At 43.2% G+C, this 27243-nt stretch overlaps 1 protein-coding gene across 1 annotated transcript in view; it reads right to left on the bottom strand.

The window, feature by feature from the left end:
• SPTLC1 (serine palmitoyltransferase long chain base subunit 1) overlaps positions 1-27243 on the bottom strand; it is a 341715-nt gene that overhangs the window by 176084 nt on the left and 138388 nt on the right. The window contains exons 7-10 of the mRNA XM_085632720.1: positions 26022-26151; positions 21285-21374; positions 20321-20428; positions 4034-4129 (exon numbers count right to left, since the gene is read on the bottom strand). Coding sequence (XP_085488846.1) covers positions 4034-4129; positions 20321-20428; positions 21285-21374; positions 26022-26151 — 424 coding nt within the window. The remainder of the gene's footprint in view (positions 1-4033; positions 4130-20320; positions 20429-21284; positions 21375-26021; positions 26152-27243) is intronic.

Raw genomic sequence — 27243 nt, 5'->3', positions numbered from 1 at the left:
GTGGAGGGCTGCTCGGTCCCGGATACGTTGTAGAGATGCAGAGACCAGTTGCACAGCAAACTGAGATGATGGTTTGGTGGGCATCTTGGTAGTAGGCGTGGAGGCCGACCCCGACTTTGTCGGAAGGGGGTCACTGGTTTGAAGGGATGCATCGATAGTCGACGTAGTCGAGGACTTCTTCGGCATCGGTGCTTTAGGCGTCGACGTAGCCGAGGCGGCCATTTTGACTGCGGAGGTTGCAGGCTTCGGTGTCGGCGCCGAAGGTGTTGGTGCCTTGTGTTGCCCGAGGGCGCGCTTCTTTTGTGCGTCGACCGCATCTGCTGCGGTGAGCTCGGCGCCGAAGTCTTTTTGTAAGCGTTCGGCGCCGACGACTTTCTTCAGCGTCGGCGCCGGGGCAGTGGACTGTTTCGACGCCTTTGATCCGACCACCACCAGTTTCGCTTTCGATTTTGAAGGGACTGGAGCGATGGATGTGGCAGGGTTGAACAACCCGGTCGTCCTGGGTAATATTGGCTCTTGTATAGTGTCCGATGCCGGGCCGGAAGGCGGGGCCGAGGAACCATGGATTAGGTCTTGGGTAAGGCCCGAAGGCGATCCCTCGACCCGAGCCTGACGACTAATTTCGGCCTCCGTTTCGACGGATAGGCCTAGCTCCTCGGGAGAGCTGTCTTCTTCAGCCCCATAGGCTTCGTCGAAGTCCCCTACCTCGTCGACTGCTTCTTCACGTCGAAAGAGCTCTTCGTCATCTTCGTCCGATCGGGAACCATGCTCTGAAGCGGGGCTAGATAGTATTTCTTCCACGCTCTCGGCGTCCTCGTCCTCGGTGCTGAATATGTTGGTGGGTGCGGGCGCTGCCTGCTGCGCCTCGAGCCTCGCTGCCCGTCGGTTCCGCAGAGTTTTCTTGGATCGGAACCGCGCGCAGGCCATGCATTTCGATTCGTCGTGATCCGGCGAGAGACATTTGTTACAGACCAGGTGGACGTCGATGTGAGGGTACTTGGCGTGGCACAACGGACACCTCGTGAACGGAGTTCTCGATTCCATCGTCGATCGAGCGTCGAAGTTTGGACCAATTCGGTCCGAAATTTTGAAGAGGGTGTGGAGCACTAGAACTAGTAGTTGACACCGAACGGTAACTGTACCGACGAAAACTATAGGCCTTTTGGCCTAAAACTAAGTATTCCGAAGTTGAGCTAAGATAGTTGCATCCGAACCCAATGGCGGAAAAAAACAATCTGGGGATGGAGAGGATGCCCATGCGCACTGTGGTCCAGGGGAGGAGTCACCCATCTCAGGATACTTCGAAGACTCTTCCAGGACAACAATGTGCAATTATCCGGACCCAACACTAGGCGGCGATCTATGCTCAGATATGAATTCAGCAGCCCACATGCCTCGAACTGATTGATACTGTAGTGCCTGGTAGCGGTATGAACAAACACCCATGCAGCATCTTAGCAGATGTTGAATACCGGAACACCTCTAGACAAGGCCACAATTACTGCTTTTGCCCTTCTAGAATGAGATTGAAGATCCTCAGGATACTTCTTGGCCAGATCATAGCAGAGCTTAATGCAAAGTAAATCAAAGTCAATAAGTTAAGCTTCTGGAATTATTTTCATTCATCTGCCCTGTCGAACACAAACAAGAGGTGATTATACACCCTGTCTCCTTAGTCCTATTAACATGAACACATGAGGGTGGGTTTTGGAGGCAGCGAGGGAAGTTGAAAGGCAGGACGGTAAACTGAAAGTGCTCCAACCCAATTCCAAATCAGAGAAAACCCTAAGGGACTGCAGCACTGACAGAGGAACGCATTCAGCAAGTATAAGGACATATCCAGTCTCTAGAATACAAGGCCCCAGAGACCTATGACAACATCAGCATTCTGAACTTGTCCTTCCTGTGGAAGTTATTCAGAAACCTGAAATCTAATACCAGCCTCAGTCCCCCATGATTTTGAAGACCAAGCTGTATTTGGAGTAACATCCTGTGCCCCTCTCTGCATCAGGTGCTACTTCAATCACACCCTTGGCGAGCAGCATCTGATTTTCTCTGGTTAGGATGACCACATGCTCCACAGATGCCCAACTACAAACTGAAGGAACAAAAGGGTGGACAAAACAGGGAAAGTGTAACTAAACTGAACAACATGAAGGACCAACTGGTTCAAACTCTGCCCTCTTCAAGTCCCATATAAACATGGGAGGGTTCGCTAAATCGGCTGCAGCTACTGAGGAGGTGGTCTGCTACATCTGCTGGTTTCTGGAGGCATGTCAAATGGACTCGCAGCCACCTAAAACAACTCCTGCATTGCCTCCTTAAAGGCCAGATCTTCTGCAGAGCCTACGATGGCCTGGGAAACACGAGGCACATTAACTTTAGTTTCAGAATTGGGTCTGCCTCGGACGATGCCCCCGAGCTATAGTTAATTGATTTTCAAGTACAACCAATTAATCCAAGCAGGGGTCTTGTCAGTAAGTTTTCTTCTTGCGTTCCTTATTCGATGTTTGGTACATGGAATATCTTCGGAATCACTACGGAATACTTTCCGTCCAGACTGAATGGATTTTAAGGACTATATTTGGCTTTAACAATATTGGTGCTGTCGACTGATTATGTACTCTGATTCTTCAATTGATTCTACTATTTATGGTTGCTGTCCCTAATGAAGAAGGTTGATGAAGGTAGCCATTGAGTTGATTCTTTATGCTAAATACATCAGAATTTGCGCCCTGAGGAAGTCCTAGGTTAATCCTGGACGAAACACGTGTTGCCATGATCTGGACATAATCTGTGGCTATCTGTTCCGTTAGATAAGATATTTTAAGATACTCCATGTACCAAACATCGAATAAAGAACGCAAGTAGAAAAATTATTGAAAAGACCCCTGCATGGATTAATTGGTTGTATTTGAAAATCAATTGACTATAGCTCGGGAATTGATGTGTTTGCTCTATTTAAGTGGACTTTGTCTACGCTGTTGACAGTGAATGCTGGTTGCTGTACAATTTCCCCTCGAGCTTTGTGATTTTTCATATTGTTATATTATATGTGTTCACTTACTTTGCGCAGTCCATACCCCACCACCTTTGTGTGCTTGAATACTAATTGGTCATCTTGTGCTTTGGTCAAGACTGGTCTTTCATCATTTTAGTGGACTTGCTGGAGACTGCGACTGGGACAGGTCTCAGTGGTGAAGTAGACTATCCTAAATTATTGTACCCGGTGACAAAGCTTGGCTTAATGCTTTGGATCCTGCAGAGAAATTCTGTTGCTGGCCTTCGAGTTGTGTTTAGAGCCAAGGAACCAAAGACAAACATTGTTTGAGTCCGTGATTGACATCTACTTCATTCTTTTCTTTTGGAAAAATTAGTAATACACCAAAAACGTTTGGAGAATCGCTCCGTGAATACCTAAAAGGACGCAGAAAAAGGCGCCACTGTCAACATGCTTTTTTGGCACATATATGCAGCTCTGTGCTGTCACTGAGGTCAGAAGGAAGCAATACGGAATTGAATGGAGCCATCTAACAGTATACAGGAGCTACTGCTGAAAGTTTCACGATCCAGCCTGGCTCCTAGGAAAATTCAAAAGGTGAGGAATATGCAGCTAAAAGTATCCAACCAACAAAAATGGAATTACATTTACCGGTATTTTAAAGCTTTAAGAAGCAATTCATACTGAGCTAAGTGAGTGGGGAACAAACTATTCTTTACAAAACACACAATTGCTAAAAGAAAAATATATTAAGGCTTACAATACAACCCCCCGCCCCCGCTTACAGTTTTTAAGTACATTAAGACTACAAAAGAAGTCACGACCCTATACAAGGATTTAAATGGCTGTTGACTCCCATCCAAACACGGAGTTAAGTCGTTCCAGCTATCTTCAGATCACCATTATGAACAGTAGCCGGTCATAAAAAAAACTATCCATCCAGTTGTTGCATTATAAACTGTCTAGTTTCAGTGGTTCACAAGCAACATAAGCACTTTCAAGAACTATGTAGATCAATCCAAATATGCATACCTGGTGGTCAATAACAAAGGATCGTCCACAACAGAAGCCACCAACAGAAGCAATAGCGTTCTCCATGTTTGCAATTATAAGATCTATATCCTCTATCTAAAGGCAAAAGAACAAAATCAATCAGAGCAATTCTAAGTATTTATATTTAATAAAAGGTTGTTTGCAACTTTCCACTAATGGCATATGCTCTAAAGCAACATATTATAGTACAGTAAACATAACTTGGAGTAATGTGCTGTGTCTGAAAACTTGCAACATTCATCGATCCACTGCTATGCAATCTGCAAATGTGAAAGCCTCTACAAGTTAAATATGTTTAATGAGTATTGAAGGGGAATTAACAACTGCTAAAGAATAAGTTACTTACCTTCGGTAGGTAATGCTCTTTCTGGTACAGACGGACGCAGATTCCTCATTGTTTGAAAACTTCCCCAGAAGTCAGACTGGATACAGAAACATTTCAGAAGTATCCCTATGCACTGGCAGTCAGCACCACCAGCTCAGCTTCAAAGTCATTCCACGTCAGATGTGATGTGTGTGTGGACCTATTTAGGCACTACCTATGCACAATGACATCAGTTGCTTTCTTGGCACATCAACATTTACAGGTGTGGAGCCAAACAGATTTGCTGTGACCAGTGTGCAGATTTTGAATTTGGGATCTTTTAATGTCATGAGACCAATTTACAGGACAGGGAGGGAATGTTGAGGGGGCTGGGGGTAACTATATAAGGAGTCAGCGGTTGGGTAGAGTCTATCAGAAAGAGCGTTACCAAAGGAAAGGAACTTATTCTTCTAATAGGGTCTTCTAATGGCCTTCTTGCTGGCCATTAGAAGACCCTGTTCATCCAGACAATAGTTCTTAGTGAACCTCCTGACTGACGAACATGTGGTAGCCTAAGTAATGTCTAGAACAGGCAACCCCACGGGCCAAAGTGGTGGTGACAGCCTTGGCTCTGTTAGGATGAGCCCCGCAAGACCTCGGGGGTTGGCCAGTGCATAGTAGATCTCAGTGCAGAGTACGATCCAGTGCAAGATTCTTCTCTGCACAGCCTTGCCTTTCTTTGTTACAGTGAACCCAATAAGGAGTTAAAGAGCTGAATGTCTACCTGGTGGTCTTTGGTAGATCAATATAGAAGGAGGTCCAACAGTCAAAGCCTTTACTCCTTAGAGGGGTGAAGCAGAGCAAGGAAGACTAAGGATGAAATGGAGTCACCACCTTTGGAAGGAAAGAAGCTTGAGTCCAGAGGACCAACTTGTCTGGGTATAACATGATATAAGGCGGGTGAATAGAAAGGGCCTGTAGTCCGCTGAGCTGATATAATAGCGACATGAAAAACTGTCTTGAGGGTAAGGAGTCTGTGAGAACTGTGGAGCAGCTCAAAAGGCATACACGACGACCAAATTTAAGTCCCAGTGGGAAATAACAAAAGGAGGAGGAAACATTTGCTGTAATCTGTAGAGGGATGGCATAGCAACAGATTTAAATAAGGATAGCTGGTACGGCAACAGTAAAGAGGCCACAGTATCCGTTAATAGAGTCCAAACGCATTGCTGGGCTAGGGACAACATTAACAACAAAAAAGTCAATCTGTTTACATGCACACCAAGCTACAAACTCATTCCAACAGCAGGCGTATACAGATTTGGTTGAGGGAAGCTTGGGAGCTTAGATGCTATCAACCACTCCTGTGGGAAGGTTTAAAGCACTAAACCTTCACTGCTCAATCTCCAAGCACGAAGGTAAAAGTTGAGCAGGGGGTTGCAGGCTGGGTGCAGGACCCTGCCCTGTTGCTGTGACAGGGGATTCTCCTGAAGGGGCAGCCTGATCAGAGGACAGATGCTGTAGCCAAGGAGTTCGGCATATCATACTCTCCGTGCCTACTTCGGAGCCACTAGGATGACAGGGGCCAAGTACTCTAGGCAGGAGAAGTATAGGCAGAAAGGTGTACAGGAGTCACTAATGCCACTCCATGTGGAACACGTCTCCGAACAAGAGGCGCCTTAGAAACTCTAATGCGCAAAGTGTGGATGGTGCACATTCTCAGCAGTGTGGAAAAGATCGAGGCGGGGTTCTTCCCATTCGCAGAAATACCCTGCGACAACTCCGGATGCAACTCCCATTAGTGATCCGCAAGGTGTTGACGGTTTAGCTTGTCCTTTCTGGTATTCAGGGAACCGGTCTGTGGTGGGCCACCAGAAATTTGTTGGCAATCTAGCCACATCCAGCGACGCAAAACCTCTTAGCACAGGTTCCACGACACTACCCTGCCTGCTCGTTGTAGTACAATATAGCAGTAGTGTTGTCCACAAGCACTTGTTGATGGAGGAAAGAAATGATTTCAATTTCCACCAGATAGCTCTCAGCTCCAGAAGGTTGTTATGGAGCCAGGCATCTGCTGGGGAGAAGATACCTCTGATCTCCACCTCCCCCAAATGACCTCCCCAACCCAGAAGTGATGCATTAGTCACCACTGTGAGCTCTGGGTGTGGTAAGGAGAGGAGTGTGCCACTGACCCAATCGCAGTCCAGCAGGACCACTGGAGATCTTTGGCAGTCTCCTCCGAAAACTAGATTTAATCAAAAATCCATCTGGTGGAGCACCCACTGGGAATTTAGATCCCACTGCAAAGCCTGCAAATGCCACTTGGCATGCTAGACCAGCAGGATGCAGAAGGCAATCAGCCCCAACAGGGATCATAGATCAAATGCCCTATACTCTCCACTCCAAAGGTTAGGTGCGAAACTGCAATGTCAAGGATGCCTTCGATGAAGGAGAACGTTTGCAAAGGAGTCAGGTGCAACTTCAGCATGTTAATAATGAAACCCAACAATCCTAAAAGGCTTGTTGTAGTGTGGAAGTGGCTGATGACTGCCTGGGGAGAGCCCACCTTCAGCCAGTCGTTGAGGTAGGGGAAGACTGGGACCCCCGAATATGTACTGCAAAAACCGCAATCCCTTTCAAGAACACCTGAGGGGCGCTGGTTAAGGTGAAAGGCGAGCAATCCGTCTGAACATGATCATGGCCTACCGTGAAATGCAGGTAATGCCTATGGGCTTGCAGACCGGTATGCAAAAATGATTTTCTGGCAGGTCTAGCACTAAAGCTTAGTCACCAGGGTCAAGGGCAGACAACACCTGGGCCATGGTGAGCATCTTGAACTTGTCATTTTCAGAAAGGTATTTAGAGTGTGATGGTTTAATATAGGACAGAAGCCCTTGTGCTTTTTCAGCAACAGAAAGTAGTGAGAATAAAAACCATAACCAATGTCTCACACCAGAACCCTCTATATGGCTCCTTTGGCCAAAAGAGCTTGCAGTGCCTGCTGCAAGAGACAACTATAGCCTTTAGCCGGTCGTTTGGAGGAAGGTGCAGCGGGGCTCAAGAAATGAAAAGAATAAGCACGCTGAACAATTTGCAGGACCCACCTTTCCAAAGTAATCACCAGCCACCCTGGCAGAAAGGGTCAGATCCTGCCTCTGACAGTATGGCTCTGTACTGTCCAGGGCCCCTCAAGAAGCTTGGACAGGGGCAGCAAGTGGGTGTGTGGAAGACTGGGCTGCCTGCTGTCCCTGTTGCTCTCTACGATAGGTAATATGGCCATGAAAGAGCTGTGGATATTGCTACACCTGTTGATGCTGTTGACTGCAAAGGGAGCCCCTATGAAAGCCACAGAGGGAGTAAAATGGTTGTGTGGCTGGCATGGAGGAGCAGAAAGGAGCAAGGAGCGTACTGTGGCAAGTCTTTGATGCGCCGCAGGGCTGAGTCCGCTTTATCTCCAGACAGTTGGAAAGCATTGACTGGCATGTTCATAAGACTGGCTTGAACGTCTTCTGAAAAGCAAGCGGACCACATTCATGCTTGCCTGTGAATGGCTATACCAGTGCCAATAGCCCTGCCGAGTGAGTCCAGTCTGCAGCGGATGGAGAACTTGTCTGCATTTCAACCATCATTTATAACATCAGAAAGAATGGCTCTGGCTTATTTGGGATCATGGGCAACACTTGGGCCTCGTAATCACACAAAGAGTGAGAATAATGGCCTAAAAAGCCACTGAAGAAAGGCTAAATTTGTAGATGAAAAAACACACTTACCAAAGGTTTCTATTCTCAATGATTACTTGGCAGGGGGAGTAGTGGGAAAAACGTTTGGGTTGTCTTAGCTGCCCAAAGGCTGCACCTAAAGGATTTCACAAGTGGGGTGCTGAGCGTGGAAAGCAGGGTTGTCTGGAGTAGGGTATCGGCCACTAGTGATCTGGCAATGCACAGGAGGGCCTGAGAAATGTTTGGCCCAGGTACCCAAGAGCTTATCTGTAAGAGGCTCATTAAATGGGACGAAAATCTCAAAACTCAACTCGTCAGGCGGCAACATCTCAGTCAAAACATTGGTTTTAATTTCTTGAGTGGGAAGGTGATGATTAAGGACCTTTGCCACCCTTTGTATACCTACAGTAAAGGAAGCACTTTCTTCTGTGGCAGGTTCTGGTGGGGGGCTGGGGCTGGGGTGGGTGGTGAGAGTAGATCAGTATCTGGGGAGGTATACAGATCACTCGCATCGTGGGGATCCTCTAAAGTAGGGCAACTTTGGGAACACAACCTGGAGGCACGATGGCCCTTGTGCCTTCTTAGGGGACCAAAAGTGGTGAGACGAGGCACAGTTCTGCTTGGACTTCTAGAATTTTCCGGAGAACTTGAAGCGCAAAGACCATTCACCAGAGCGGGATCGAGACATACCTTTAGACCTAGACCAAACCCAGCGTGGGGGTCTTGCAGTGCTTTGCCACAAAGAGCTTGGCTTTCCGAGCTTGAATGGCCGTGGCGTGCATCAAGGTGCAATCACTGGAGGACTCTGAACCGTGATACATCTATAGGCACCACAGGCAAACCACACGTGGGCCAGTCACACACATTTGTTTACAACATTCCCCCACAGGATTTAATCCCCTGAAGAATAGAACAATTTAGAATCTCAAGACAAGGGGTAACTTCGGATCCGCGTCTTTTGGTGTCGACAGAAAAGACCTGATTTCAGCCCATGTGGGTGGCACCACTAGGTCCGCTCACCTCACATTTGGTATGGAAAGCCATCTGCAACACCTGCAGATGCTCATGGGTACGACTGACGATTTTACAGATCCCTGGGAAGTATTCAAAAGTTGAGAAATCTGCAGGTAGAGGTCTCTATCAGAAATACACTTTAAATGGGACAATCTGATGTTTCATCAACTGTAAACTTGTCATGAATACCCAAAGATGTGGCTGCAACGTGCTCCACTTTTAAGAACGTGTGAAACCCCGCAAAAACCATTTAAAAGGGAAATCAAGCATTAGGACTATGTACAAGGTTTTGTTTTCTGAGAAAATGCACCTGATCATTTTAGATTTTAATCTAAATTAGCGTAAAATTATTAATCGAACAAAATTTCCAAGTGTAACATATTTACTTTAAAAATACATCAAAACAAGGAATGTATAGACACAAACTATTAATACAGAGTTATTGGCAAAGTAGCAGTACAATAACAGTTTTTTTACAAACAAAACACCCAAAGTATGTTCCTTACATATACCCGAGAACCTCCCTACCAGCACCCTAACAGGATGTCAATTTCAAATTAAATTCAGATGCTGACAGCATTAAGTGCAAAAGCAATCCACACAGTTTGTTCAATGCTATCTAAATTCTAGAAATAATATTTTTTGTAAATGGATTAGGGTGACCGCCACTAACTTACTAAAAAGAGAGAAGATAAACATTTTAGTAATGTGGGCCCAGCAGAACAGAATCCAAGGCTGGTTTCAAAAGATTTAGCTAAAAAATGAAATAAATAAAAAGCTGTACTCCTTAACATAGACCCTAACCAATGGTACTGGCGAATCTAACCTCTTACAGCCATAAGCGATAATGATATCCTAAATACACCTGCCTTACAATTATCATTGTGGGTCTGGGTTCAAATTGTTAAGATGATGGTGGCACAAAGATGCATCTGTACTGGGAATGCTCGCTCTTCCCGTCCATCTCTTGATTTTTCGAACTAAAGGCAAAGCAATCAGATTTTTGTTTGGGCATGTTAGAATGTATCACTTATGTCTATCTTTAATTTGAGCATTTGCTCTTCCATTTTGTGTGTCGCCTCCATTTTGTTCTGCGTGATAAGTTTTGTTTCTCTGCAAAGCTTTTGTCCTTGGTGAAATGTGAGTTATGTTTCAGCATTTCTGGCAAATCATGTGACCTGTGTGCAAAAACCCAGCTGTGCTTTGGTCTTGGGCGTGTTTTGTACTTTTCCAGACCACAGAAGTTTGATACTGATAAGGTTATTTTTCGCTGCATCTGCAAAATGTCTCTGTTCATGTACAAACCAGTTTTCGCAGGTTATTTCCAGATGCTGTTTGTTCACTGGTATAAGTATTACCCTCAGATATCTGATGTTAGCTTACTCCTGTACACCCTCCCTGGAGACTGTACGGACCTGTGCCCGCTCAAGTGAAATAAATATTACTTGTTATACTTTCCCTCTGACTACCTGATTATTTGTCCAGTAGTGGACACAGTGGTTTTGGAACCAGCCAAGATGAACGAGTTATACTACTGTCTTCACAAATGGCGCCCGAACAGGGACCTCTTTGAGGATGATCCATCAGACGAATCTAGAGATGGCTGGATTACAGGGGCCCCACACGAGGAGATTGGTTTCTCACATCTGACATCCAAAGCTTCGAACAGAGGCTCTTTGGCATCAGGTCATCTCGACAGAGGTCCGGAACTGGCAAGCTTGGAACAGAAGACAGTTTGGTCCCAGAACAGGTGGTCAGACAGAGGGAGGAATCGGGAGACATTATCAGGTGAGATTGTTCTGAGTCTCCATTTGGTATTATTTGTTTGATAAAGACCCCTAAATATTGGTTTTTGGTAAAATTCCTAGAGGCATAGGTCAAGTTAGATCAACATTTGAGGGGCATTGAAATATAATATTGGAATTGGATAGGAAATGTGTACTTTGAAGATGCCATGTCTTAGTAAATTGCGAGGAATGTTTTTCCAGATATTGCTGCTTGAGGTTGGATGAAAGTCAGCCAGTTCCCCTAGAGGGATCGAAAAATAGTGAGTTACAATGGCCTATAAATGGAACTTTTGACTTTCGTAAAATAACGTATCTCCAACAATGCTTGTTTGAGAGGAAACTTCAACAGGCAATGTTTGAGACGCTAAGCCTTTGGAAAAATGAGGCCCTTTGCATACAAAATAAAGAGCAGAAAGGGATACAGAAAGAACGTAATAAGTCAATTTTGGAAAAAGCAGAGTAACTTGAGAGAGAAAGGATAACACGTAATATAGAATGTCGCGATAAGGAACAGAATGAAGACTAATAAGATGTATGTCACCACAGAACTTGAAGGGAACAAAGACCAAGTGTTAGATCAACTACTAGATAACAGACCATATGCACCCCCTCCTTATGTTCCCACGGCTCCGGCCCCACTAGTTAGCGATGCGGGATTACAATCAGACATTCTGCCCTACACTGACAGTACTGGATTACCGACAGTAACGGGACACCATATTCCCCATCACTTGTGCTCAGGAATGGGACAAGAAAAAAGGATAAAACTGAAAAGACAGTGTGACAGATGGATGGATAATGACAATTTTCAGATCCGAGACATTATGCATACTGTTGATCAACTAAATTTATATGGTAAAAATGTTGCCCTCCAGAATATGGCAGCTCGACTGGAGAAAAATTGGAAAGCCAGTGACTCCTTCTGTCTGCAGGAGGTAAAGAGAATATCGAGGACTGCATCAAACTCCCTGTTCTACGAACCTCAAATCCAAGAGACAGTAGGAAAGTGTGGAAACAAGAAGGGATAGGCTTTTGTCAGAATTGGGCGCTGTTCAAACTCCCCAGGCAGGCCAGAAACAATATAATAAGAACGCCTACCCGATGCATGATGTAATTCATATTCCTGCTGTGGGAGAAGGTGAACAAGCTGTAGATGCTTAACACCAGTTTATCGACTCCCCATGGAAAAGAGAAGTTTTAAATCGATAAAAAAGGATTTGCCCGACCCCAGAAAACAATCTGACAGGATTCTTTTAAGAACTTAAGGCCACCATTTCCACTACCACTATGACTCTTGGAGACGTACATTATTTAAGTTGATGTTGCAGACTGAGGTTTTGAACAGTATTGGACTTCAGGAGGATACCTCGATTTTTGTCAAGACTTGGGACGAGTCAGACTCTTGATCACGGTAGGAAAGCAGGTGACTTGCCAGATGAACACATTCTGTCACTAACAGAGAGAATAATCACACAATTAGTTGATAATTCTGACCAAAACTATTAATTGGGACAAACTTCCTGCATGTAAATAAAATAAGTTTGAGGAAGTCTCCGATTTCTTCACTCCTTTTGACGACGTATTTACTGACTTCGGTTACCAGGATTTGGCATTGAATGCAGGTAAAAGACTCTTTGTTGCCAAGTTTGTAGGGGGACTGTTAAATGACATAAAAGATACACTGACGCAGTCAGAATATCGCTGGGCTGTAAAGAGTCCATCCAAAAGTTTGCACATGGCACAGGATTATGAGAAGTGGAAAAAGATGAAAGTCAGAAGTCAGAGAGACCGATTAAAGAACTGAAGACTATGGTTTTGATGCAGCAAGCGTTTCCTAATAAGGGACGAGGAACAGTAAGGGCTAGAGGTAGAGAAAGACAACTCTGGGCCTTCTCCTGGTAGCACACTGGGTCCTAATCAATGTGCCTACTTGTAAAGCAGAGGGTCATTGGAGGTCCGAATGCCCTCAACTTGTTTAAGACAGAGGCAGATTGGCACAGACTGTGAGAGGACATGGACAGGAAAGGTATCCAGGGAATAAAGGTCTAGAAAAGCAGAAAACAAATATTTTTGACAACAGACTATTTCAATGATGACTATCTTGAAGATGGCTAGTGTTAGGACAGCCACAGGAAGAGCAACGCTGTCAGGTTACAATACCTGTTGACCAAAAGGGACCATATATTGATTTGGCTGATGATAGCCAACAACATAAGTTTTAAGTGGACACTGGGGCTTCTCTTTTCGGGCAAACAAATGTCTCCCTGTAAAGAGCCACATCTCTGCGCCTTTGAGAGTCATAGTTGGCACCCTTTAATGTAAATACTCCTTTTGTTATGACAACAGAATGTGCTGAAAATCTACTTGGACCGAACAGGTTGAAAAAGTGACATGCTACAATTTATTGTACTACGGATAGGAGTTTGTTACCATGGGTGCTACGGATTATACCAAATGTATGTTCTCTAGACTTGATTCTCTGCCACCTAAACTGCACGCAATAAATACAGACATTATGGCAAAGGGTGACAATTACATGGGAGTATGGATATAGATCCAGTAACAATAAACTTACTTCATGCAGACATAGTTCAAGAAATACATGGTAGTCTTGCAATAGTCCTATCCTCCCCGTAGTTAAAAAGGGACAGCCAGGTAAGGCAGATACTTATCGTCTAGTTGTTGAGCCATTAATAAAATTGTTGTTCCCAGTTCAGCCTGATATGAATGCCATTTTTACTATGATTCTACCCACAACTAGATATTTTACGGTCATTGATCCCAGAAATGCCTTCTTCAGCATTCCCACTGCTGAGAAAAGCCAATTTCTTTTTGCGTTCTCCATAGGCAGATGCTTCTTTACGTTTACCTGTGCTACTCAAGAGTATATGGAAAGCCCCAGTGTTTATAGTCAAACTTTAAAGAAACCGCTAGATGATTTATCATTGCCAGGAGGGTCAGTCCTTGTACAGTACATCTGCAATATTTTGCTAGCATCAGATACCGAGCAGAGTTGCAAAAAAGTTACTGTCTGCCTTCTTCAACATCTCTTTCAATTAGGTCATAAAGTTTTTTTCTAAATTGCAATATTGTCAACAGGAGGCCACCTATTTAGACACCTTTTGTCAAAGGTGGGTAGACGTATACACCCAGACAGTATAAAACTGATTCAGTCAAAGCCACAACCAAAAACACAGTCCGAAGTACGTCATTTTATAGGGATTACGTCTTTCTATCAGCAGTGGATACCAAATTTTTCACTAATTATTAAACCTCGGTCAGCTTTGATGACCAAAGACGTGAGTGAACTTTTGCCTTGGACCTATGAATGGAAGAATGCTTCTGTACAACTGAATTCAGAACTATGTAGCGTTCCAGTGCTAGGAAAGCCACACTACTGCAAACCCTTCACTTTGTTTGTGCATGAAAAAGGGGTGGGCTCTGTCAGTTTTGACACAGGATCAAGGAAGGAAGAATAGGCTAGTGCATATTTTTTTTCCACCTTGGATCAGATTGTTAAGGCTTTGCCAAGTTGCTTGCTAGGAGTGGCTTCAGCTGCATCTGCGGTAAATCAAAGTGAAGTTTTGTACGAGGTAATGACACCGTGATGGTACCCCATTTGGTGGACACTTTATTGAACAAAACACAGACACAGCACCTCACAAGTACACATCTAACGGGATAAGGGTGGACTGTTTAGTTCTAATATTATTCAAAACACTTTGAACCCAGCCACATTACATGTCCTCCCTTGGGACAAAGGAAAAGTTGATCATGATTGTTTACGACAGAAGAAGAAGAAACGAAAGGACGGGTAGACCTAACAGACACACCTCTATCCAACCCCTAGGGAATGCTAATCATAGATGGTTCTTTTTTAAAATTTTCTGATGGGAAAACAACAGCTGCCTATGCATGCTATTACTACAGCTCAAACATTTTTAGAGACAAAAAAGATACTCTATAATTCTGCCCAAGCTGCGGAGATGATGGCTCTGATTCGAGCCTGCGAGTTTAGTGAATGCCTCAAAGTAAACATATACAGACTCGCATATGCATTCGGGTTGGCTCACAATTTTAGGAGGCTTTGAGCAGAACGCAGGTTCCTTATATCAAATGGTACACGCATACAACACGGAGATCTGGTTCTACAGCTATTAGACGCACTCACCCTGCCTGAAAAATTGGTAATAGTGAAGTTTAGCGCACAGAAAAAGATTGACTACATGGGTCGAGGTAACGCACTTGCAGATGAGACAGGGAAGGCTACAGCCGTAGCCCAACATAGTAGCATGAATTTGGCAGGGACAGTCAGATGGTTACCTCAGGTGGGTGAAGGACAGTATTCCGGGCATGGAGTATGAAAGGATTCCCGAATACGTTCCCTTCGGTGATGGGGACTTGATCTAGGATATGGAGCTGAAGGAAGTTCAAAAGAAGCTTGAGGGGCCTCCGACGCTCTATGACACAATCCCGCTGTTTAAAGACCAGGAACAGCAAGATTCTCAGCGCTACAATTTGAGGCAGAGGAAGCATCCTGTTTAGAACACTTGGTGCAGGAAACCGTTCGTTGTGCTAGTAGACACACCTTCATCTATGTGGGATTAGTTCAGAAAGAGCAAGCTCCAATGGCCAGGCGCTCAAGAGTGCCAACTTCAATGGACTAACTAGATCAGCGGGATTGGTAAAATAAAAGTGCTGTGTACATTCCTTCTCCTATCCCATCTTCGGTTTCACACACACCCCTAACAGTTGTTGATTATTCAACATGGTTCCTTGCTTTAATATACGATATCTATGAGCGTATAGTCATAACGCTTGTATGTTTTTGGATTTCTGCTACACTTTAGACTTTCGTAGAAATAGTCAGCACACTTTTTTTTTTTTAAGGTATTGTTCGAGGAAGGGATCCAAAGTATATAGTGGAGCTACACCCATTTGGAAGAAACGTGCATGCAGAGAATGTAGAGGAAGGTGTCCCGTTGGTTCCATGATCACCTCTTAGGCCATGGTTTCGTAAAGAAAAGTTCATTTTTATTAGTAATAATAGTTGCAGGAATATTTGGCATAGCTTGGTTCTTAAGCAAAGGTTTCCAGTTCATACTCTTGCGGACCCAACTTCCACACTGTAGGAACATCACTATTTTACTTTGTCCCCTTTTAAAGCTCACCATCGCCAAACACATCTTAATTATTTCATACAGACATTACATAATACGCATAATGGCACAAACATCACCAATTGCTGGGTTTGCGGGATGCTACCATCAATCAACCAATCAATCATAGCATTTGTAAAGCGCACTACTTACCCGTGAGGTTCTCAAGGCGCTGGGGGATGCTGCTACTGCTCAAAGAGCCAGGTCTTGAGGAGTCTTCTGGAAGGGGAGGGTGTTCCAGGACTTGGCGGCGAGGTGGGAGAATGATCTGCTGCCGGTGGTCGCTCTTCGGATGCGGAGGACTGTGGCCAGGGCGAGGTCGGCGGAGCGGAGCTGGCGGGTGGGGATGTAGAAGCTTAGTCGGCTGTTGAGGTACGCTGGTCCGGTGTTGCAGAGTGCCTTGTGTGCATGGGTGAGGAGCTTAAAGGTTATCCTCTTGTCGACGGGGAGCCAGTGCCGGTCTCTAAGGTGGGGTGTGATGTGGCTGAAGCGGGGGATGACTAGGATCAGGCGTGCAGAGGCGTTCTGGATGCGTTGGGAGCCGTTTCAGGAGTTTTTCCGAGGCTCCTGCGTAGAGGGTGTTTCCATAGTCCAACCTGCTGCTCACGAGGGCCTGGGTGACCGTTGTTGTTTCGGAGGGGATCCACGTGTAGATCTTGCAAAGCATGCGGAGGGTGTTGAAGCAGGAGGATGAGACTGCGTTGACCTGCTTGGTCATGGAGAGGGTGGAGTCGAGGAGGTCCCCTAGGTTGCGTGCGTGGTCGGTGGGTGTTGGAGCTGCTCCCAGTGCAGTCGGCCACAAGGAGTCGTTCCAGGCCGAAGGGGTGGAGCCGAGGATAAGGACCTCCGTCTTTTGCGAGTTCAGCATCAGTCGGCTGTTCCTCATCTAGTCGGCGACGGCCTTCATTCCTTCATGGAGGTTGGTTTTGGCGGTGTGGGGGTCCTTGGTGAGGGAGAGGATCAGCTGGGTGTCGTCGGCGTAGGAGATGATGTTGAGGTCGTGCAGTCGGGCGACGTGGGGGAGAGGTGCCATGTAGATGTTAAACAATGTTGGGCTGAGGGAGGAGCCCTGGGGTAGGCCGCAGATGATCCATCCATAACACATCGGGGAAAGCCCCTTATTCCTCATTTCATATTCGTCTGGGGCTTCAGCCAGGGCATGGAAGAAAATATTGTGGGGCAACAAATGTCATTACCTACATTTTAAAGAAAAAACAAAATATGTGCTGGTACAGAACATTTATAGTAGGTTTGTGTAGGATACCTTTTATGCTTTCAACATGAAGCCACCTCTGAAAGGCTCGAAGGTAAAAATTGAAGAATATGAGGTATTTAATGCCACTGGATGGGTTTTGGTATTCCAACAACGAAAGGTGAAGGATAAGTTACGCCCAATTCAAGTGTATCAAGTATCTGATTCATGCGGTGTGAGAGGTATAGAACAACAGACCTAGGAAATGGCACTTGCGGTATAACGATTACCTTGAACATAACAGCATGCAATTTCTGCCCACCTCTTGCCATCGCACCAACTCTAGTGACATCTGAAAATACCTATGTTGTGTGCGGAGAAAATGTGAATGTATGGCCCACTGTTCGACGGGCTGGAACGTGTTATATTGCGCTTCTTACACCCCCTATGTATATTGCTCTAGAGAATTAACATCAAATGCATCATCTGACCAAAATACCAGTAGAAGATGATGTAGATCAGACGGATACTTCTGCACAGCAGTTTGTGGATGCTCTTTAAGGTCCAATTCCATTTTAGAGACCGGCAATAAATAGTAGAGCGGTAAGGCGCCTTACTAGAATTTTGGAAGCTACCATAAATAGCACTGAGAGTGCATTGGCCAATATTCCTGTAGCTGTATTACGGCATTACTGAAAGCTAACCACTTTATGACTGCAAAATCGCATGGTTTTAGACATTTTGCAGGCTGAGAAGGGAGGTGTATGCCGTTTAATAGTTACTTCCTGTTGCGTGTACATACTGGACAACGCCTCCAATGTCAATTTGGCCATACAGAAATTGCACAAGATAGCTGCATAAATACATGTAGATAATGGTACTTTGGCACGGTCTGGTCGGCTTTGGGGTTTAATGTCATCATGGGGTTGGAAGTGATTAATGATTGCTGCACTTATAGGTTGAAGAACTCTAGCTTGTTGCCTTTGCGTTCAATGTATGCCATTATGTATCTTTTGTTGTGTTTCACTTTGCAAGCCAGCACAAATGCCTGTACCTAAAAGTAATGCCATGTTAATGCAAAAGGAGGAAATTTCACAGTAGCAGACAAGATGACAGAGTTGTACTACTGACAATTTCTCGTCTCCACAGGCAGGCAAGTGACCTTGGCTCAAAGCGTCTAAATTATATATTCAGCCAAAACGAAAGGGGAGCTCAGGCTGCAAGACACATCTATGTAACACTTAGTTAATGAATTCTCCCAGGTCGGAAGGCTTGTTATTGACGTTTCTTTCCCAACTTTGAATGATCATTGAAAGAACTCACTTGGGCAAAGCACCTGGCGTTTATGGTGCATGACAACCCCCATTCTACTCCATCTACCATCAAAGCCTCATTAGAGGCTTGGATGAAGTCCTATAAACCTTTGAAAGTGAAAAATGTACATACAATATCGAACACCGCTCGGGTGGGTTATTTGGTGGCTGTACTTTTAAATGGCAAGTTTGGGAATCATGGGAAATACACACCCTAAATGATCTTTTTATAGTGACTGCACTCAAGTCTTTATGACCTACAATATAAATATGGTCTCCTAGAATCTTAGATTTGGAAATATCAACAGCTTATGCACTGGCTTAGACAAGTATTAGGATCAGCTCTTTACTCCTCAGTTTTCCTCTCCTAATTTATCTACAGAAATGGCATGACTTAAGTTCAGTACTGTACTCAATGCTGTTGACTCGTGTACATTCCAAACTGACGTTATGAGACACACACGCTTACACTGTTCCCATCTGTTAGGTCAGTAAAACACAGAAGAGAATCGGACACTCCATCTTTTCAATGCAACAAAGATCTAAGAGAAGCTGGAGAGAAATGGCTCTACTTTAAAATTCTGCAAAACTGGTACTGGTCTCCAGCTCAACAGCGACATCCCCTTTACGCACTCAGTTAATTTAGCATTATAAGAAGATAGGACTACCGTGGAAAGCTCCTCTTCAAATTGGGGTTGATGAATAGCTACAGCCATTTCCACTGCCAAAGTTTGTGTTCCTAGACATTGTCTCATGCCGTTTGGTCTTGTAACTAATAAATGGACAACAGAACTCTTGCAACTTGCAACATATGCAAAACTCATAATAAGCTGAGTGACCAAGCACTAGTTTTTCACAATATATGGACTCCTTTACTTGAATACAGGGCAGAAAACCTCCCTGTTGAAGCATATAAGTGCATCTATGTGTACGATTTTACCTCCTCTCTTTCCATGCCACTCAATAATACACCCCCCTCTCTCAACCATATTTCTCATAACATACCCGGGAGAATAAAACATGTCACACCCTTCACCTACAGGTATTATCCCACAACATTTCTCTTTTCCTCTTCAGGGGGGCAGAGATTACATTAAACTATTTATTGTTAGCAGGATTGTCCTCTGCTTCAAACCTCCTATTTCTCCTTGTTTATCTAGAAACGTTCTGATATGCCATGATAGTTTTAGATGAGGACTCTATAATCGTCCGTTCACTCAACTTGCACTCCTTTTTCTCTATTCCAATGGTAAAATGATGATACTTTTGGGATCTGAATGCCTTGTACTATGTATTTAAACATGTTGAAAATTATTAAAGCACATTCTTAAAAAACACCTTATCTGGGAATGGTTGCAAAAGATGAAGTGTTTTTGCATGGTCTGATCTAGTGCACACTGAGTCAACAACAAGAACCCTACCTGTTTTTAATGTTGTCAAAGTTTTCTAGAATGAGGATACACATTGCTCTCATCTGTTAAGACTAAGATGGGGCTAAACACACTACTGAGCCTTCTAGTTATAGCATAAGGAGGCATTAATTTCAAAAGCTCCTTTCCAATGGTGCAAATTTTAATGAAGCTGTCCTACCACAAACGTTTAAAGGCCTTGCATTATTTCTGGAAAATTAACACACATGTGACATGTCACTTTGCAATAAACACAAACCCATAGTAAACAGAAAGAAAAGTATGAACCAAAATGAACTAGGTTTAATTAAAAAAAAAATCCTATTTGAGTGTCACAGAAACAAAGATTGAATGAGGCAAAATACTTGCATTTATCCCAAAATGTTCAGTCACTCCACGCCCGTGTTCACCAAGGACTCCAAAGGATAGACTTTCCTCAACAAAAATTCGAACTTTGTATTTATATTTTAATTTTACCTATAGAATGTTTCAGAAACGAAAAGGAAAAACAACAATTAAAAGCAATACTTGGCATGTTTTGTTTCAGCATTTCAGTGAGAAGAATTACAGGCAAAATATGAAATCAAAATGACAAAATCTGATAAAATCTTTTGAGTACAGCAAGGGTTAAGTAACTCTGCCCCTCTTTTTAAAAATGTTTTCCCCCATGGCTGTAAGACGTTTCATGCACCATGTTACATCATTAACAAATGTGCTGCAAATGCAATTAATTCTAGAAGCATTATGCAGAACATCAATGTATTTGATTGTGCACATAATTTCACGTTTTTAACAGTAGGATCTTAATCATATCTTAACCTTGCTGAGGAACAGCACTGCATTACAAGGAGGTATGCATCCTCGCAGTGGATGCATAACTTCGCTGATCCTGCTTTACCCTGCAGGTAGGCCCAAATCTAAGACACATAAAATACTGCTTGTAGAACATTTATAGAAAAAGCAGTTAGAATATTTAAAAAAAAAAAAAATAGGATTAATACTAGCAGGTTACTGAGAGGATTTGCATAAATTAACATACTATCTATGGAAAAACTGTTAGAGAATCATACAGACCAATGGTGATATTTTTAAATATGAAATATTTCAGGTAAGTAAAACAAAATGTATAAATATTATATGGCCACGCCTTGTTTCATAAATGCTGCAAGCTATTAGTGACATTTAAGTGGCACTCCCTAAACTACAGAGATCGAAAAACACCAAACAACTGACCAATAATCATATTAGGCAAGGTGAATGAAAGGGTATCCACAGCTTCATAAAATTTGTTAATCAGTATCAGAGTATCGGGTTTACATCTTTAGCTACTCACCAATTCTGGAAGAGGACAAATATCACCAGTATTCATGTACAGTCCCTCCACCACAATAAATCTTCGAGTCACACGTGCCTTCCGTGGATTCTTCAGGAAGAAAATCATTTAAACTTAAGACAAATTTATACATACAGTATATATTATACAAGGTAACCACTTTTTTCTAATCATAAAATGGACTATGAATTAGTTTGCCCATATGTGAAACTTCTCGAAAAGCATAAACCCTAAAAACATTTGAGAACTAAGGGCCTCATAACAAACTTAAAATGCAAAAACAACAGTTGATGGACAGAATGCAGAACAATGTCATACATTCACCCCAGTACAGAGATCTGGGCCTAAATCCATAGTTTTTTTGGTCACCATGCCGTTCCAGTTTGAACCCAGCCATATGCAAATCAGTCTTGACCCTGTGCCTCATGGGAACAGTCCAGCCCGAACTGCCAAGCCAGGTCCTCTCTGGACTGGAAACAACCATCCTAGGACCGGTTTCGGGGTTTCACCCCTCTTCAGCCAGGATAGCTTGATTCCAGTGGCATGGAGAGCACGGGACCCATGTCTGGGTATACCCTTCCCACTCGGGGTGACAAATGCAAAAAGAACAGTAGGACAGAATGCAGAACAATGTCATATTCACCCCAGTACAGAGATCTCGGCCTAAATCCATCATCTTTTGCTTTCTCGCCTTAAGTGCGCCTGGTATGTCCAGATGAGGGTCCTGGGCTTACTGTGCCACTGGAATCAAGCTATCCTGGATGAAGAGGGGTGAAACCCCGAAACCGGTCCTAGGATGCTGGTTTCAGGTCCAGGGAGGACCTGGCTTTGCAGTTCGGGCTGGACTGTTCCCATGAGGCACAGGGTCAAGACTGATTTGCATATGGCCAGGTCTAAACTGGTGTGGCAAGGTGAGCAAAAGAATGATGGATTTAACCCAGATCTCTGGACGGGGGTGAATGTTTTGGTTTGTTCTGCATTCCGTCCAACAATTGTGTGTCTATTGCTCATAACAAACTTGGCAGACAACGTTGCTCAGTCACAAACGTGAGGATATCCCTTCTGCCAAATTACAATTTAATTATATCCTATGGAACTTGCAAATTTGGAGGGCAGGTTATCTGTCATGTTTGTGACGGAGTAACCCTGTTCGTCAAAGATCGTAAAGAGGGCCTAAGACACTATTTTCTGAAAAATAAACAACAATTGTGTTCTCTTTTCTTTCAGATATTAGAAGTCACATAATACAGAGAAAAATATTTTTTTGCTAATAATTCATTCATCTCATTTAAGTTGCTAGTTTTTTTTCTTTGAATCTAAATACAACTGAAGCTTTGAGGGCAGCATATTATGCAAGTAAAGGGGACCATGCACAAAGTTTCATTTTGATATATAAATGACTAGTGTTAAACTAGACTGTATTCATTAGTGCACTACAAATCAGTTTAATACGGGCGGGGTAGAAACTGACTGAAGCATGAAGCAGCAAGCAAGCTGGTTGGATGCCTCAGGTTTAGCTAAAATACATGGTTGCTTCAAAAACACAATGCTCACTGTCTGCACCTTAAACATGCTACTTTAAGCTCAAAGTGGACTATACTAGGTGGGGTGCAACAGGAAGAAATCAACAAAATACACTTAAAATCAAATCAGTGTCAGGTTGAAAGTACAGAAAGTTAAGGGGAACATCACAGTTCAAACAACGCCATGCAATCCAATTTCACTACACAATCAACAAGTACAATTGTACCAGCACATAGGCAGTGAGATACTGAGTTATCTACCCTCAAATGTTTCCCTTTGTTTCGCACTCCTCCTGGGATTCCTTCCTAGATTAATTTTGCCAGTACATACTTCGGTGACGCTAAAGTAATTTTTAATTCAAGAAACCCAAGACTGTTCACGATTTAATCACCAATGATCAGAATGGTCCCTGCTTAGTATTGTTTGAGTAGCACTGCATATGTTTAATGTTAAGTTGTTTTTAGTTAATGAATGCTTGCTTTTAAGAATGTAATTCCTTTGTGTGAACAATACATTTACACGATGAACAGTTCTGAGATGTGTATGGCTTTTCATACAGCCCTCATGCTAAATACTCACACTGGCCAAGCTACCAAAAGGTGACCTACAGCTATCCTAGAGGACCATTGTTGCTTCCCCAGTTAGGAATAACAGAATTTCAAATATAGGAGGTCATATAAAGTGCATTATAAGCCTACGGCTGTTCCCAACTCCCCTTGCTGGTGAAGTTCTTATAGTATTTGTGAGAAAAACCCATAAATGCGAGTGATCCGGTTTCTGTGTTGCATAAGCCAAGATCACTCTTTAATCCTCAAGTTATGTTGTTTTTCCTCATAATGCTTACTCAAAGGAGTATCCCTCTGTCCTGTGATACAATTGTAAATATAATACACGCTAACCCTTGAAGGGGCTATAATTCCTTTGTGCACTGCAGGGTGTTGGTAGGAATCTGCTCCTTTTGGAAATAAACCTAAGCCTGTGTTACTGATCCCAGCCCACAATTGTAGTCAATTTGTGTGTCTTTATTCACCAGGAACAAAAGTATGGTGGTCAATTATAAAACATTTGATCTCAAGATCTTTTCTGTCATACTTCATTACCAATGTGATTGTAACCGGTTTCAAGCAGAACATATTGAAGTGGACCCCATGCATTTTCGACCTCTAGTCCTTCATCAGATAATGAAGAAATTCCAACTCTCCTGTTCTAGAAGCATGAAAAATGTGGTTGTGCGCATTCAACAAAATGTGCATACGCATTGTGGTATTCCATGTTTTCATCATAGGACATTAGACAGAGGATCACCATCCATATTTATGAGAATCTTAAGTCTCCACTTGAGTGAGGTCAGAAGAGGTCATGACCTCCTCTTGCTACTGTTGTCATTCTTGCCTAATTAGGTGGTACTGAGGAAGTAAAACTGCCATGATAGCCGTGGCTCATTTTTATTTTATTTTTTGATTTTGACAGTTTTGTATAGCGCGAACAAGACCCTTGCGAGTATCAGAGCGCTTTACAGGGCACATGCAGGTGATTGACAGATACATATAAATACGATGAATTATGCGAATACATTCCTGGTAAATGTTAGCTACTAGTACATATCAACAAGAGTGTATAAGAAAGTTCAGGTGAATCTGAACAAGAAAATCGCTTTCACTTCTTTTTTGAAGAAAGCAGCGGATGGATTCAGTCTTGTTTCTGGGGGCAAGGTGTTCCAAATCCTGGGAGCCATTCCTGAGAAGGTACGATTGTAAGTTTTTTTCTTGAAGAAACGCTGTGGTTTAAGTAGAAGATTATCAGAACTCCTAGTGGTTCTGCTACCACCCGATAGTACTAGTTTCTCCGCAAGGTATCTCGGGTTTTTTGGTGCAATGCCTTATGTGTCATACAGGCGATTTTTAAATGGATTCTGGCCCCAAAAGGTAACCAGTTGAGGGCACGAAGGTCAGGGGAAATGTGGCAGTTTCTTCTGGAGCCTGTGATGAGTCTAGCGGCAGTATTGATTGAGGCTCTTAGCGGAGCGGTTGTGGATCTGGGAAGGCCGCAGAGAGCGACACTCCCATAGTCCACTCTGGGAATTACTAGGGTTTGAACTGCCTGTTTATAGTCATTCAGAGTCCAATCTGCTGCATCTGAACTGGCCAGTGACTAACTGTCCAACTAACTGGTGGGTGGAGGTGACTGGCAGATGCCAGTACACATCACCCCGACCTGGTCAGGACTGGCTGGCAGGTTCATTCTCCTCCTTTCTGATAGGATGACAACACTACTACGGGCCATCATAGTAAAGCTGCACTGGTGTGCCCATGGGATGGCAGAATAGGACAAGTCAGGCAAGATTGAAGCAAGGGAAGAAACACACCCAAAATTGATAAAGGAACAAAGTTCTCCACCAAGAAAAATAACTGTCTCAGAGAAGCAAAAGAAAAAAAAATAGTTATCAATGTAAAGTCACTTGAGAGCGATAATTCCATATGTGCAAAAAGTAGGAAACTGTAGCATATGCACAGAACTATTCTTCAATGCAAGAATTCCAATACAGTGGGGAATATATAACAAAAGAGAGGTAACCTTGTATGAACACATTCCTAACTTTCTCAGCAGCTCTTTTGTGAATTAAGCTCTTTATTATTCACAAATCAGACCCAATCCAAATACTGATTTCAAGTGCTTAGACTCAGATTTCCTCACATTTTTGATAAACGTGATACCTAAAGTAAATTGTACAATACCTGGTCAGTGAAGAAGAGCGAGGAAAAATGCAATTCTCAAATTAATAAAATATTTGGACTGACTATCATGAGGGAGATCTCAAGTTTTGCCACCTGCTTTTCCTAGAATAATTTTATAGTGCTGGTTGTAATGTAACCAAAGGTAACCAAAATCTCATTAAAACACTTTTGTTCGTGGCATGAGTGGACGTAAAGATGAATGCCTTTGAAAGGAAGGGTATCTACAGAAGATATCTGCTTGGCCCTAAATAAAGTGAGTTTACGTGATCTACATAGCTCAATCTGCTAAAAGCAAGTATGTTCCTTTATTTTGAACATAAATTAAACAGCTTGCACTATTCAAAGATGACGCTGACCTCTTATAACAAATGTTACAGGAAAGTACACTTTTCAAATGTTAATTGGAATCCAGCATTCAGACACCCACTGGACACAAATTAAAGATAGAAGGTACAATGCAGCTCCAAGAAGATCACACCTTTTGATCTTCAACCTCCTGTTCTTTCAACAGCCTTTCCAAATCAGCTATGTCATTGTGCTTGAAATACTTAATGTGGCTTCGAGAGGCTTGTAAACCCTTCTGTATAGCAAAACAGGATGCTTCATCCCTGTAAGAAACAGAACACATACAACATGAACAGTAATGCAACATTCAAATAATACCATGCAAAGTATTCCTCTGTTCTATGTGTACAAGTGTGTCAATTTAATTTTTCTAAAATCAAACAGTATTATGCACTACAAATTTCTTCAAGTCTCTAGAACGTCTAATCACACAGGTTTTTTTTAAGACTTTCATGTTTCATTACTTTCTAGAGATAGACTTTCAAAGACAGCAAACAGTATTTTCCGTTTATGTTTGTCGGCTTACTTTCATGGGTGAGTCTGCCCCTCCTCCCCCCCCCACCCCCTTTATTTACACATTTTCAAGAAACTGAAAACATTGAAAGGGAAAACTGTTTACTGCAAAAAGTGATCCTTATTACCTTAATAAAAAAGCACATTTCTAAAGGTTTCTACCCATAAGCTATTGTCTTCCCTGATATACGTCACCTGCTACAGTCTTCCAATGGTGCAAGATCCTGAAGACATTACTCAAGACTGTCTAACTTTCTGCTGCTGCATCTTCATTTTATGATGAACCAACAGTTTTCCAGAACGGAAGACAAAGGCTAATAATCCTGTGCTTTACACACAATAGACTAAATCTTGCATAGGACACTTGGAGGAAATTCACATATTGCACAGAGTAAGTTGCTTCAGGCTTGTGTTTCCACATGAACCCAAATATCACAGAGGACTGTGCAGAAACCTTCCAGCTACCTGAAGGCCGCCTCGTAGAATATCTTATGAAATAAGGGTTTGCATCTTTGGCGCTCCATGATCAATCCTGCAGAATGTTAAGCGATACTTCCTCTGGGATGTGAAGGGTCAAGTTCCTCTCACTTTTTGCTTTCAGCACTGGTAGAGGAATATCAATTTTATACTGCAGATAAGCACATGACCACATAATGGCATATTTCTCAAGATCTGGAATATACTTCAAACGACAAGTCCTTGCTAACGCCATTGGCAGTGTTTCCTGTGGATTAAGCAACCAGTTAGATACAAATACATAAAAAAGCCAGATCCTGGAGATAGATATAAGACTCTGGGTCAACAATTGCTCTTGCGAACAGCTCTTCAGCCCTCATCTGCTC

This window comes from Triturus cristatus, chromosome 2_1 (genome assembly GCF_964204655.1).
Source record: "Triturus cristatus chromosome 2_1, aTriCri1.1, whole genome shotgun sequence".
Classification (NCBI taxonomy): Eukaryota; Metazoa; Chordata; class Amphibia; order Caudata; family Salamandridae; genus Triturus; species Triturus cristatus.
Note: the sequence above shows the minus strand (reverse complement) of the source record. Positions and strands in the feature narration are given on the sequence as shown.